The 15,646-nt window shown below is 37.9% G+C and overlaps 1 protein-coding gene and 1 long non-coding RNA gene across 2 annotated transcripts; one reads left to right on the top strand and one right to left on the bottom strand.

Annotated features, from left to right (window-relative positions):
* The first annotated feature begins 425 nt into the window (after window positions 1-425).
* Window positions 426-4,325, top strand: LOC120118181 (uncharacterized protein At3g61260-like). The gene is made up of 4 exons (XM_039138307.1): window positions 426-465; window positions 1,068-1,557; window positions 1,784-1,865; window positions 4,152-4,325. The coding sequence occupies exons 1-4, from the start codon at window positions 435-437 to the stop codon at window positions 4,302-4,304; spliced, it is 756 nt and encodes a 251-aa protein (XP_038994238.1). The 5' UTR covers window positions 426-434; the 3' UTR covers window positions 4,305-4,325.
* Window positions 4,262-7,193, bottom strand: LOC120118182. Its single transcript, XR_005515725.1, has 4 exons — window positions 6,682-7,193; window positions 5,878-6,012; window positions 5,074-5,130; window positions 4,262-4,348 (listed from the first exon to the last, which is right to left on the bottom strand). It is a non-coding gene; the product is annotated as an uncharacterized LOC120118182 (long non-coding RNA).
* Window positions 7,194-15,646: the final 8,453 nt, after the last annotated feature.

The raw sequence follows: 15,646 nt of genomic DNA, 5'->3' as shown, positions 1-15,646 counted from the left end.
AAAACCAACTAAAACCGAGTTATTACCGACGATACTTCCGACTGAAATTCACGACGAACGGCGATGATTCACGACGAAAGGTTTGAGGGGTTTTGTTCCTCGGTTGACAACGAACACGATGGTTGTTTCGGCTTGTCGTTTGGAGGTCGGACGGCGAGTAGATCGGAGTTGGAAGTAGGGAGAACGGGAGAGGAAAACTGGAAAATTTTCCAGAAACATACGGGAGTCTGGGGGGTTTATAACATCTCATAATTAAAGATGGCTAAACCAAGAGTTTAGCCACTGAACTTCCTGCACTTCTTAAAACGGTCTGTCAACTTTGAAATCTTACAATTTAATCCCTTATTTCTTTCAAAATACCAAATTAAATCCACCAATTTATATTTTCTTAAATTTAGCCCATAAATTGGGGTGTTACAGGGAGGCCTGTACTGATGATTGAGAACTCTGTTGCAGAGTCAGCTAGTAAGGATTTTTTTATATATATTCAATTTAGTCTTAGTTTCATTTGCACGTTTCTATTACAAGAATTAGCATTTATATTCATAATTATCAAACCCACTATGCCTTTAATCGAAGAAATTAACCCTTCTTGAGCACAAATCATGTTAAAACTTGAACATTTTGTGTTTTACTGAATAAATCGTGTGATGATGAACTTTTGAGCTTTTGGCTTATTGGAACCAATATCACTTGAGGGGAGCCTTCTGTTTGAAAATTTTGTGCATAAAAAGTAAGTTCCTTAATGTTACTGTCGTACTGATAGTATTAGAAGTAATAGTGTTCCTCTTTAGTCAACTTTTTGTGGTTAGTTTATATATTTTCAAGTAAATGAGCAGGTTTTGTTTTTCTGTCACAAGAACATAAATCTTCGCTCTGACCCTTTTAGATCTTTAACCCCCATATTTTAAGATCGCAAGCAGCTCCTGACAATGAGTGAACTTGGAAATTCACACAAAGAACAGGCTTGGTTAACTTGCAGTTGTGCTATTGCATAAATGTGTGTAACATGAAGCTTCCTTGTAATTGGCGATGTACGAAGAAATTAATTATTGCTTTCCTTGCAGTTAGTCTTAGTCAGCACGATCCATCAATATCGATACATAGTGCTACGACATTCATTCCTCCTCCTCCAACAGCCAGATCAGTATCCATGAGAGATATGGGCACAGAAATGACTCCTATTGCTAGCCAAGAACCTTCGAGGACAGGAACTCCTGTGCAGTCAACAACACCAATTCGGAGCCCAAATTTATCCAGGCCATCAACTCCCAGCAGAGCTGTGCTGCCTGCATCCCCCGAAAATTCAGGTAAAGACCCCTTAGGTCTGAACATGGAGTTGTCAGAGAAGGAGCTCCAAATGAAAACAAGGAGAGAAATTATGGTTCTTGGGGCTCAGTTAGGTAAAACAAACATAGCTGCATGGGCTAGCAAGGAGGAGGATAAGGATGCATCCACCTTACTGAAAACTCTTGCACCAGAACAACCATCTATTAGTGTCGTTGAAACCCGTGCAGCAGCATGGGAGGAGGCAGAGAAAGCCAAGTATATGGCCAGGTATTTTCTTTCTAAATAATTGTCATTGAGCTTTTTGAATTTTCTTTTTAAATAGATGCATCTCTCTGTAGGATTTTTATGGAATGATCTTATGATTTTGGAATATCGACACTTGAGTGTATGGGTAATTGGTTTACACACAAAAATCTGCACACCGCTTATGCATTGGTCGTTTTTTGGTTAACACTCCATCTTCAACTTGTAAAGTTATGAGGTTATTATCCAGGTTCAAACGTGAAGAAATGAAAATTCAAGCATGGGAGAACCATCAAAAAGCAAAAACTGAAGCTGAGATGAGGAAGATAGATGTATTATATAGCATTTAATTTATATTTTGTTGTTACTATGTTATTTCTGTATTGTGGTATTGCCTATTGCTCGCGTGTTGTGAGTACTATAAATTATACGCAAGTAATGTGCAAGTATACACAATCGCTCAAGTAATATAATGATGAGTGAGTATCGTCTCCACAAGGATTTGGTGAAATTACTAAAGTCTAACCAAAACAATGCACTATTCTATCTAACTATAGTTAGTCTTGATATATACAAATGTCACGGAAATGTAAATGTGTATGCTAGTGGATATGTAGTGATGGTCTGATGGTGTAGCAAATGGAAATGCAATGGCAATGATGGATGTTTGATGTTGAGTATGGTGAAATGTCAAGGCAATGAAAAATGGTAAAAACAGTAAATAAAATGAAAATAAAATGAAAAGAAAATAATCCTCACGTGACAAGCTTCCAAGAGAATGAATGGTAGGGATTGATCTACGGATGCTAAACTTATTTCTCAAGTATATTTAAGCTAACTGGTCTTTACTTACTCGACAGGGCTTTCCTAAAGTGTTCTAAAGAACATAACAGAATAGGATGCCAAGGCATCTGCTCTCACTCAACGATGTTGAACAGCCTACTCTATTGATAAAGACATCCCTTTTAGTCGTTGAAATCATATCCTAGTCTCTTCCAAGATCTAAGGGATTAGATTATAATACTCCTAGACCGGTTCAAAGCCACTTGAAAATATTATAACCCATTGCTTATGAGGATCTTATCTTGCGTTTCTTCCGAATACTTACAAGTATTTTTAGCTTAGGATTCTTCCGAATACCTAACCTTCATCTAAGAAATAGACATTTCCATGCCTCTTACAAGCCTAGATGGTGAAGCATTTATAAGCAAAGTAAATAAAGAACCAAAATAAACTTAAATATACAATTAAAAATAAAGTTCAAGAAACCATTAAATCAACCACTACCAAATAAGTTAGTTCATGGTGGGGTTCAAAATATCCAAACACAAAGTCATGAAAATATTTGTTTCAATAACCCACAAATAAATATAAAATATCAGCAAAAGAGAAAGTTGAGAAGAAGCCTTCGACGCGCCACCGGAGGTCTCCTCTCAGCCACCGTGAACCACCTAGCTCGTTAGCTCCTTTCGGCTCCTAGCTCGCCACTCTTTGGAGCTTTATCAATGGAGGAATATCCCAAGGAAGAAGAAGGGAAAAAGAAAAAGAAAAATCTGATTTTTTGCTACCGTATGTGTCCTCTCTCTTTCTCCCCCATGAGGTGTCATATATAATAAAAAATATCTAGGGGTAATGATGAGGTTGTTGAGTGCAAAATACCCGTCATACCCCTAGAATCACATGTTGTGTGTGAACTTTATCCTCCAAGTGGCAGTGGTCATTTGGCAGCTCTGGCAGGCGGTTACAACAGTCTTTCACGTGCAGAGACAGTTGTCCAGTGCTAGCTGTCCTTATGCAGAAATATTTTTTTGTCTTTTTCTGCGCCGGAAATGCCAAGGCATTTCAATCTGCTTTAGCAACGTGTGATGCCGCGGCATTACTTCCCGAAGAATCCTTTTTTCTTGCTATTCCCTGCACACCACAAATAAACTGCACCTTTCCCTCAAACAGCACCATTAAGAAATAAAATAGCACAACTACCACAAATGCACTATATGCAACTACATGATCCTAAAATGTCTAAAATGAGCTTTTAAACAAACAATAACTTAAGTGAAAAAGGCTTTAAAAGTAGCCTTTTTAGGAAGTTAACACCTATTGCAAGTCCTAAAACTAATAAAATCATTGTCTTTCTCCATTCGTCTTGGAGATTACAAGTGCTAATTAACTTCTAGTACTTGTAAACATAGAGTTGAAAGAACATTTAGGCGAGATAATATGCACTCAAAGAGCAGTAATTAGGATTCAAAAGAGGCAAGCTGCGACCAAGCAGCTTAGTATTCAAACTCTTCTGGGTCACTCTGTTAGTTCAATCCCAAGTCAAGCTTGAGTTACACGTTAAACAACCCAATTGAGCCCAGCTCATACACTTTTTGCCAAGCTAGCTTAAGCAATTGATTATCTTCAGTACCCTCATAGTTGTTCTTATATTACATATGTAGATGTACATGATTAAATGATACAGGTCTGTGAGTATAGGAAATTGAAAAGTTGTTACCAGCATACAACTTACTAGTTGCTAGTCGCTACACCATACATTTTGAAGATAATGGAAAGAAATTCAATGTTACTAAGTAAATACGGATTCATGTATGGATTGTATGATTCTCACCTTTTAGGTTGAGGTTGAAACGATGAGGGGGCGTGCTCATGATAAGCTCATGAATAAACTAGCCGCTGCACGACACAAGGCAGAAGAGAAGCGGGCAGCAGCAGAAGCCAAACGAAACCGACAAGCTGGAGAAACGGAGCAGCAAGCTGATTATATTTGAAGAACCGGTCGGGTCCCTTATTTCCGCTGTTGGAGTTGGTGCTCCTGAAAAAATAAAATCAGATTTTTTTTTATCTTTTTTTTCAGATCGATAAGTTCCACCCACAATGCTGTTTTTTGCACTTCCCAACAACCTAATGCATTTCCAGGCATCAATTTTTTCGCTTGCATATTGAAAATATCATTCACCTCTGGATTCCCACTGTAAAGTTAAAGCTTTTGTAGCAACCCTGGTACATTGATCAAAGCTAAAACGCAGCTCTTTTTGCCTCTTTTTTCCTTTGGCCAACCCCTGGACCATCCACCCGGCGAAGTGGGGAAAAGCAGCCGAGGGATGAAGATTATGGCGATGGAAATTTGATTTTGTTTAAGGGTTTGTTATATGAATTGTTTATTTACTGGATACCTACAATTTCCAAATGTTTTGGATGTTAAAGCTATATATGTATTCAGGGTTTTGAGTAATATGAACTCCAATGCTTTGTTCACCATGTTCAGGTCTGATGCGAGCAAGATAGACTTTTGACAAAGAATTTAAATTCTTATTGAACCAATGTCTCGATGTTGCACCTCCCGGCGATGGATAGAAGGCAATCTCCAAGCATAATGAGATAAAATTTTGCAAAATTTAATATTTTAAGTACACTATTTCCTTTATATATTTATATAACATGATGTTTAGTAGCAAGGGAATCGATTTGTTGATGAGAAGTAAATAAGTAAAGAATTCAAGTATTGGATAATGAGTGCATGAGTAAATAAGTAAATACCTGCTCCATGTACTTCCACATAACATTCATTGCAAAGAGATTTCTTCCCATGAACTCCTAAATTAAGGCAGGTAAAGAACTCTTAAGTGATACAATAAAAATCTCAAGCAAACACGAATTAGGAACTGAATAAACCATTAATCCAACCACCATAGAATGCCCTCGAAGTTATGAAAATGGCTATGTGCTCTAAATTTCATCTACTTAGGGCAAGTTAGGTGTATTGTCTTGTGTAATAAGAAAGTCTGAAGTCGTCGTCGAGTTCCGCAATATACAAAAAAAAGAAGAAACAGCATATTTCTAATAACAATATGAATGTGATATCTGCTATTGCTATCAAAAACACATTTTTACTTCCTATAATTAAAGAAACAAAGCATTTTTCACAAAGCTGACATTGGAACTTCATAGTATAAATAGAAGCTTGGCGCTTGAAACGAGTCACTATTAGTTTTTAGTTACAAAGCCATGTGGTTTTGAATATAAAGGACATAAAAATCTTCTCCCTACCTCAGTAGACAATGTGACATTTTCAGTAGATAATTTCAAACTCAATGCAGAAGAAGAGACATCAAGGAAATAATTCTATACAAATTCGGGTGCTACATGTTGAGACACCCTTAATAAGATTCGTCTACATTCTATACATGAAATGACCGTCTCAAACTTACGCTTAGCAAGCTCGAATCTCGTCGTAAACTACCATTTCAAAAAGTATTAACAATAAACGGTAATCAATAATCTATATGTTTGAGAAATTAAAGGCAATCCGATAAAGCCATACTCTCATTTATAAAGGCAAACCTTCTTTATCAATTGAACATCATAAGACCTGCCATATTTGTTCCTAATAAGAGTTGCAAGGTCTAAGCCACTAAAGGTGGAATCATCCGTGCCAACTATTCGTTCAAGGTTTTCCCGAAGCATATCACTGTTTTTCTGAGACAATTGCAAAAGAGAACTACATAAACAAAAATCACTACAGCAAGCATTAGGATCATGAATGGAAGAAGAGAAAGTAGCAAGAAAAAAAACCTTGTCCAACAAGAACAATCCGGGAAAGAATATAACAAGAATCCACGAAATTACCAATCAATAACGTAACTAGTTTCACCACTCCATCGAAACAGACATATAGATGCAAATGAACCCAACCAGCAAAAACTAAAATGTTCAACAACCCAAATCCAAAACTCAACAGTATGAAAACCTTGACACAAAGGACGTAACTGTACAAATTCCAACTCGAAAATAAACTGTTCCGGTTCACCAAATTGTGACCTCTACGAATATAGCTTTGTACTGTTTATAAACAACTTTCAAAGATAATACTACCCCATCGTTTTCACTTCATGAGTAACAGATCAAACAATTAATTGAATAAAAGATAACTACTTGGGCAGGATTTATAGTTAGAATTCCTAGTGTCAACTATCAAGTGTTCTTACACATATACATACGCATACGCATACGTATACGCATACGCATACGCATACGCATACGCTAAACATGACTATGTTCATCTCAAAGACTTCCCAATAAACAAAAAGGCAATTTTTTTTAATTTAATTTTCATCTAGATAACTAAAAAGTGAATATCAAGCGTACTCTTTTATTTCCCCCTTGTGAAGATTCTGTCGGATCATTCCCATCGTCAGCATCATCCGATTCAGCGCCACCGTCATCCACGGCGCTGGAAAAGATCGGACAACATCTCCGACGACTTCTCGGGGCCGTACAAGAAGCAAAAACATTGACACTGACCCTGGAAAAAACTAAACCCGCCGATATGAAAATATGGACCGCAACATCTCAGTCTTGGAGACTTATGAAACTTTCCCCTGCTGCTGGAAACGTGTTCCGAAACCCCAACCGACAAATTACAACAATGAGGCGATACAAAGCTTGTCATAATATCCTGTAAAAATTTACGAAATTCCCAAAGCTTTAAAGGGAAGATGGGAGTGAAAGTGAGGAAGAACCGAAGAAGTTGATAACAGTGAAGAGGGTTTGAGAAGGAGAAATCTCAGACGAAATAAAAAAACTGAGACTCGAGAGAGAGATACAGCCATTGACGTTGTTTTGTTGAGCAAAGGAAATGTCGTTTTGGTTTAGGATAGCGTGTGATCCAATATCTTTCCTTCCCCCACTTAATTAATCAACCCCGTCGTCTTTCCCTCCCAAGTCCCAAACTAAAACTGGGTTCGTTGGAATTTCCCACAGCAATTATACTTCATAGAAAGGTAAATATACAATTTTGGTATCCAAACTTTATTTCAAGATTCAATTTGCTATTTAAGTTTTTCTCCTAATTAAATACTTGAAATTTGACCTTAAAGTTCAATACTCGGTCTAATTAGATAATTAAACTTGACTTCCTAACTTAAATAAAGACCTAAACTTTTAATAGATACTTGTTTGAATTACAAAGTTAAGTTTAACAGTGATATAACAATTTAATAAATTTAATAATTATTTTATAATTTTAAAAATTTAAAGATTAAAACGATCATTTGAATATAATTTATTAGCTGATAATATATTTTACTGTAGACACCAATTTTTGTCCATTTTTTTTATAGTTTGAAATCATTTTGAAAATTATATAATATATGGTTTTTTTCAAATATTTTGAAAATATATAATATATAGTTTTTGAAAACATTTTTGAAAATACATATTATATTGTTTTGAAAACTTTTTTAAATATATATAATATATAGCTTTTAAAAACATTTTGAAAAACATATATATTATATAATTTTGAAAATTAGTTTCTAAATATATATTATATAATTTTGAAAATTAGTTTTTAAAATATATATATATAGTTTTGAAAATTAGTTTTTAAAAATATATTATATAGTTTTGAATTTTTTTTTTTAAATATATGTTATGTGGTTTTGAAAATTATTTTTTTAAAAACATATATTGTATAGTTTTAAAAATGTTTTTTATTAATTTATTAATTTATCTATTTATTTATTTTTTTCATTTATTATTTATTTATTTATTATTGTTTGTTTCAGGTCCAGGATAGGGCCCAAGCAATCAAAGAACCGGGTTTGAACTAGCCCAATAGCATATTAGGGTTTCTTGCTTAGGGGAATTACATAGTCAGCGCCGCATAAAGCAATGGACGGTCACACATGCCGAAACGGTCGGCCGGCATCCCGGGACTGACCCATCCCGGGATGACCGGTCATACATGCACGAAGATCTCGGAACAGTCCACCACGTCCCGTTATTCTCGGGATCACAACGGCCGATGAAGGCTTATAAATGCTTTGCAAAGCCACGGTTACGGGGGACAACAGTAAACCCACGACAGTACTCACAGAGAGAGTAAACCGAGACCAACATCAACGAAGAAAAACCCAACACACGACCAACATAAAACCAGAGCACAAAACAGTAAGCCACACGACCATACCAACACAAAACCCACATAAACAACGAGCCACAAAGAACAAAGCAGTGCCAAAAACAAAGCCAACCGTACTAAAGAGCAAATCGGGGAGGAGAACGGTCGTCGGGAAACGAACGGTCTTGCGAAAAAGGTAAAGAACCCGGAGTTAGTTTCCTAGATCTACGTCGGAGGAGGCGCTTCTAGGGGATATAGGGCTCGGTTTTGGTTTAGGGGCGTTGAGAGATGCGTTTTGTGTAAGTTTCGAGTTTGTCCGGCCGCCGGTTATGGCGGCCGAAGCGATTTCCGGCGACGGCTGTGGTGGCCAACATTCGGCTGGAGAGGGGGCATCGGGAGAGCTTTCTCTCGTTTAAGAGAGGAGAGTTTTAGAGAAATGGTGAGAATGAGGGGAAAATAAGCTGGTTTTGGTATTTATATACGAAGGACCAAAGTGAAAATACAGGATTGTCAAATCCTTTCCGCCGTCCCTGGTATTTTGAATCGCTTTACAATTCAGTCACCAGTTGTAAATTAGCCTCCTAATTTCCAATTTGTTTAATTTAACCCGTGTTTATTTTTTCATACTTTGTGAATTGGCCCTAAACCTTTTATTCTTTCTGTTGCAGTACATTGTTTTAAAATCCCTTAAGTCCAATTTGTTTCAATTAGATCCTAAGTTTTATTTTATTTTGTTTTATCGTCATTTTTTTTTCTCGTATTATTTTATTTTATTGCTTCTAAACCTTAACCTTTTTTCGCCTTAACATTTCTTTGAAAAAGTTTTCTTTTTGTTTTCTTCGATTTATTCGTATTTTTTTATTTTATTCCTTTTTATGTACCATATTTTTCCTTTTTTTGCAACTTTTATTTTATTTTTCATTTTTTTAATTTGTTATTTTATTATTTTATTTACTCTTGATCTATTTATTTATTTATTGTTTATTTTTTTATATTTTATTTATCGTCGCTATTATTATCATTTTTCTTATCTAACATGTTCGATGTTTTTTATAAGAATTTCAACCGATCAAAGGTAAGTAATTCGAATCGGATTTCTAAATTTCAATTTAAATTTTCTAATTTTCGTAATTAAAGACAATCGGCAAATTAATTGGTACCGAAAGGGCGGTTCAAGGGTGCTAATCCTTCCTTGACCGTAACCGACTCCCGAACCCGATTCACTTCTGGTAAAACGCAGATCAGGTAAGATGGTGTCCGACCTACCTAAATTCATTTTAAAATGGTCGGTGGCGACTCCAACCCAATTATTTCAAGTCGAAGCCCAATTTCGGGCCCAACCGAAAGACGGTTCCGACAGCTTGGCGACTCCGCTGGGGACAGGTAAGTGAGTCAGGCCAGAATTAATTTCCGGTTGTCTTTTTATGCGAAAATTGTAAGTTTAAATTTTAATTTATTTATTCGGTTCCAATTATTTACCTTTGATTATTTTTCAAATAAATAGTTGTACTAACATTTTTTTAATGATTTCAGATTTTTGAAAAGTTTCTATCTCAGGCTCTATACCCGAGCTCTGAACCCTTTTAAGTGGGGGCGAAAGCGACGCCTTCGTGTGAATTTATTCACCGTATGGACCTAGCAAGTAACCTTCGGGATTCATATACCTTATGCCTTCGTGTGAATTTATTCTCCGTATGGGCATAAGGGAATGTTTCCTCTCGAGTTTAACTTAGTCCACACAAGCTTATAATGGGCTTAGGACTAAGGGTCTGGCAAGCCCAAGGGGGCACCAGCAAGGAGAACTCGAGTACCTTTTTAGAACCTAAACCAGGAGACTACAAGGAGTTAGAGCCCACCCCAAAACCTAATTCCAAACCCTAGGATGCCGAAATTATTTCCTACTTTACTTTCTGTTCAAAGCATGTGAACTAGAAATTTATGCGGTTAGGACTTGTTCAAAATCAACTTGTGGGATAGAGATCATGTTCGGGTAGGAATAATAAGCATGTGAGGTAGATATCATGTGGGGTAGGACTTTCATTTTTATGATCATTTTTTATTATTTTTCACATCACTAACTCTTTTCATCTTTCTTCTATTTTATTTATTTTCATCACTTGCATTATTCAAAAGAGGTGTTGATCCACCAAAAACGTGTTTGTTAAACATGAATAATCTGCATTAATGGACAAAGGGGTTGTAATACAAGAGATGAAAATACAGAGGACAATCTACAAGGCGACTATGTGGTCCCCACAAGTAAAGAGTAGATCACTCTGGTGCATTATAAAAGACTCAGGATAAACCGGGTATACACTAAGTAATGAAAGTCTATCATTGAAGAATTGACTGCCAAAGGTTGCAGAGCAAAACGAGGAAAAGGTTACAGACCCGGACGCTCCTTTCAAAAACTACGAGAACAAGACGGCAAAACCCTAACTGAGCTGAATGTCAATGCTGACGAATTCAAGAAGAAAACTTCGATAGAGGGCTCCAATGGTGTTGCTGCTAGGGAACAGACTCGGCAGAGAGTGGAAGCCGGAGGTGCAGTCCTTCGAGACTCGGCAGAGAGTGGAACAGACTCATCATCGGCATAAGTTGGAGCGGTTCGACAGATTATCCAACCGGTGACAGACGAACGCAGAAGACTAGTCAACATGTCAGAAGTTGTCAGAATATTATTGTCTCTTAAAAGATAAAACACTTTTGTCCCCAATAAGGATTATTTTTAATAACAGATACATTTTTGGATTAATGCCTCGATCATTTCATGCATCATATATTTAGACATTTTTTTTTGCATTTTGTTATTTTCTTTGCATTCACATTAACTAACATAAACATGTCTCATCAAAAGGAGCAAATACTGGATACACCGCCTCAAGCATTGGACACACCCCATCCGCATAACACTCGTTTGAAGAAGAAGAGGATGGAAGCCAGAATTACATAAATCGAGGAGAATATGTTGAAACTACAGAAAGAGCTAGAAGATAAGATAAACCAAAATAGTCGAAATACTCTAGAAACAATCACAAAGAACCAAGAGTCATTGGTTGATCAGATCGTTGCCAAGTTAGTTGGCCTACAACAGACCAGTGTGCCTGGGGCAGGTTCATCGGAAGGGGTAACTATACAACCTACCCCACAAGTGGTTATCTCACCTGAAATCTTACCAGAACTTCGAGGGGACTCATCTGCGGCAAAAGCAAAGCCCTCGTCCTCTGTATTTAACCCTAAGAACAATCCGGGTTATTACCATGTACCGGATTTGGACAAAGATAACAAAGCGAAGAAGATGGAGAAAAAAATCAAACAATTGGAGGAGCAAATGAATATAGTCAAAGGAGACCGTGACTACCATGAAATCGATGCAGCGGAACTAAGTCTAGTCTCGGACTTGGTTCTTCCCCCGAAATTTAAGTCCCCGGAGTTCGAGAAGTTTGACGGGAACAGTTGCCCATCCGCTCACATCACCATGTTCTGCCGAAAGATGACAGGATATGGAGGAAACGACCAACTCCTGATCCACTGTTTTCAGGATAGTCTGTCGGGCTCAGCCATTCGGTGGTACAACCAGCTCAGCCGATCAAATATCAAGACATGGAAGGACCTGACCAAGTCATTTCTAGAACAATACAAGCATAACAATGACATAAGGCCAGATCGAGTTATGCTACAAAACATGGAAAAGAAGCATAACGAGAGTTTCAGGCATTACGCACAAAAATGGAGGGACTTGGCTGTGCAAGTTCATCCACCGTTAGATGAAAAGGAAACCCGAAAACTTTTCGTGCAGACCCTGAAGGCTCCATACTTCGGGCACCTGGTGGCGATCACATCAGGAAGCTTTTCAGACTTGGTTATGGCCGGAGAAATGATTGAGTCGGCCATAAAGCAAGGCAAGATTAAGGATGGGGAAGCCAGTAAGAAGCCTCATATGAGGGAGAGGGATGGAGAGGTTAACAACATCAAACACTTCAGCAAAGGTGTTACAATCTCCAGCCCAAAATCAACTGCAGCTGTACCGTCAGGTACTTCTAAACAAGATTCCAGGGGGGAAAGGGAACATTTCGACCCTATTCCCATGACCTACAAAGAGCTTTACCAGCAACTTCTTGACACCCATGTGGTGTCACCATATCCAGTAGAACCCATGAAGCTCCCATACCCCAAGTGGTATGATGAGAATGCATATTGTGAATATCACGGCGGAGTCCCAGGGCACACAATTGAGAACTGTTACGCATTCAAGAGGGTCGTACAAAAGATGCGTAACCAGAACTGGATCGACTTCAACAACTCGGGGGCATCCAAGTGAGGGAGATCATTTCATCATTTGAGGCATTCTGTTTGAACTTGTTTTTTTTTTCTTTCCACTTTTTCAAGTTTTGTAAGAATATTTGAATAAATTTATGTTACTTTAATGATGACGAGCAATGAATCACATTTGCAAATTTGCAATTCTTTGCATATCATTTGAATTAAGAAACTCTGTAAACGGTTCAAAGTTACGAATCTTTGACGAAGTAACATGATTTAAAACAAGGACTTTGACCTTATCCATAATATACTCTCAAACACCATACCCCGCTCTTGGAATTAACCAATATACCCTTTTTCCTTTCATAAGATGCGGACAACATGGGGCATTATTTGCATATGGCAATTACTATGTTTTTTATTTTAAGACGTTCAATGATGATCCTTATCTTTACAGATGGAATAGTCGAGTAAGTGAATCTAGTTTAGGTTAGTTGCTTGAAAATTGAACTCTAAAGATGAGATTCCTTGACTTTCAAAAACACCTAGACTATGACATGTTCTTCTTGACAATCTTAAGAAATTAAATCCGTAAAAACTGAGTCATTCCGCTAAGGCAATTGGTTATAGAGGAAACTTGAAAGCCCTGGCCTTATGAGTAGATTACGTTCAAACCATGACATTGCTCGGACACTTGGCAATTCGGTGTTTGCTCCACTGCTCTTGTCAGGCTGAAGACTCTATGATGAGATGAACCCTTCAGTTAACTTGATAAGAGTGATTATAATATTAAGCTGTCCCACTAAAGCAATTGGTTAAAACGCCCCGGCTTTATGGATAATATTCAGCTAACCTGATAAAGGTGTTTACATACTGGGCTGTCCCTCTAGAGCAATTGGTTAAACGCCCCGGCTTTATGGATTTAGCTAGCCAGATAATGGCAATATTAAATAAGGAGTTTCGGTAAAAATGGACTAAGGGAGTTAAAGAACACCTGTTATAGTTGACTACACACGAGCACTCAAGAATTTCATTTTAGACCGATATTTTTTGCACTGCCTTTGTTGGAGGAGCCTACAAAGCTTGAACAAATGGAAGATTTCAGAGGACCGAAATAAAATGTCTAGTAATTGGTCATTCTAGTTGCGTCATTTTGTCCGCACCCAAATGAGATGCCAAAGCATATTTCGATATTTAAAAAAATGACATTTTGGGTTACCAAAACCTTAGAAAGGAGGCCAACCTAAAGCCAACTCATCCATTTGAACATTTGTCAAAGATTTGTAACTCTGAAGGCATTAAAAGAGCTCTTGATTCCTTTGATATTTTTGAACTCACATTTACAATTTGATTCAATTGCGAACAATATTTTACATTTTCTCCCCTAAAACACGAGAAAGAGAAAAATATTTTCAAACAGGACAGTCTCAGATTTGAAAGGTCTGTAAAGCCAAAAGCTCGAAAAGAGGATGAGGGCATGATCGATTCCATGGACCAGATTGGCAGACAAAGCATGAGACTTCAGTCCAAGAAATAAAGCATAATTCATCCATATTGCATGCATCTTAGACATACTTAGGTGCATCACATTCATCATTTTAGCATACATAATTTTGCAGCTTTCGGAGTCAAGCTTCGACTTCAGGATGAAGGTTACTCGACTTGCAAGCACCTTTAAAGAACGGTGGTGTAACTCAGCAGCAAGAAGCTACACCTCAACCGACTTTACATAACTACAGATCTCAGAACCAATTTCAGATAGGTTCGAGAACCAATTCAAATCAAATCTAGTTCGGCTCAAACTCACCATGAGCAACATGTTTTCAGTTAACACTTTCAAGCAAGATTTCAATTCCACGACGGAAGATATCCGGCTGTCATAATTTATCAGTAGGTTTTCCCAGACCAGCTTAGGGGAACCACCTGAAGAATCATGACCGTTTTCGACCCGTAAAGGGAAGCCATTTTTAAACAAACTATTTGCAGCTTAGCTCAAGGCCAGAAGGGCTACCTGCCACCAAGACCTTCGAGTTCGACTACGCTCAGCTCCAACGCACACCATTTGCAGTATAGCTTAAGTCGAGAAGAGCTATCTGCCAAAGACCCTTAAGTTCGATTACACTCAGCTTCAAGGGCATAACATTTACAGCATAACTCAAGGCTAGAAAGGTTATCTGTCACCAAAGACCTTCGAGTTCGACTACGCTCAGCTCCAAGGCATATCATTTGTAGCACAACTTAAGTCTAGAAGGGTTGTCTGCCAACACAAGACCTTTGAGTTTGACTACGCTCAGTTCAACGGCACATCATTTGCAGCATAGCTTAAGTCGAGAAGGGCTATCTGCCAAAGACCCCCGAGTTCGATTACACTCAGCTTCGAGGGCACATCATTTGTAGCATAACTTAAGTCGAGAAGGGTTATCTGCCAACCAAAGACCTTCGAGTTCGACTACGCTCAGCTCTAAGGCACATCATTTGCAGCATAGCTTAAGTCGAGAAGGGCTATCTGCCAAAGACCCCCGAGTTCGATTGCACTCAGCTTTGAGGGCACATCATTTACAGCATAACTCAAGGCTCGAAGGGTTATCTGTGACCAAAAGACCTTTGAGTTCGACTACGCTCAGCTCAACGGCACATCATTTGCAGCATAGCTTAAGTCGAGAAGGGCTATCTGCCAAAGACCCCCGAGTTCGACTACGCTCAGCTCCAGGGCATATCATTTGCAGCACAACTTAAGTCTAGAAAGGTTGTCTGCCATCAAAAGACCTTTGAGTTCGACTACGCTCAGCTCCAAGGCACATCATTTGCAGCATAGCTTAAGTCGAGAAGGGCTATCTGCTAAAGACCTTTGAGTTCGATTATATTCAACTTAGAGGCAAATCAAGCTTACAGAATAGCTCAAGGCAAGAAGGGCTATTTGTCAATAAAACTGTCGAGTTCGATTCC

This window comes from Hibiscus syriacus, unplaced genomic scaffold (assembly GCF_006381635.1).
Source record: "Hibiscus syriacus cultivar Baekdansim isolate YM2019G1 unplaced genomic scaffold, ASM638163v2 tig00110327_pilon, whole genome shotgun sequence".
NCBI lineage: Eukaryota > Viridiplantae > Streptophyta > Magnoliopsida > Malvales > Malvaceae > Hibiscus > Hibiscus syriacus.
Note: the sequence above shows the minus strand (reverse complement) of the source record. Positions and strands in the feature narration are given on the sequence as shown.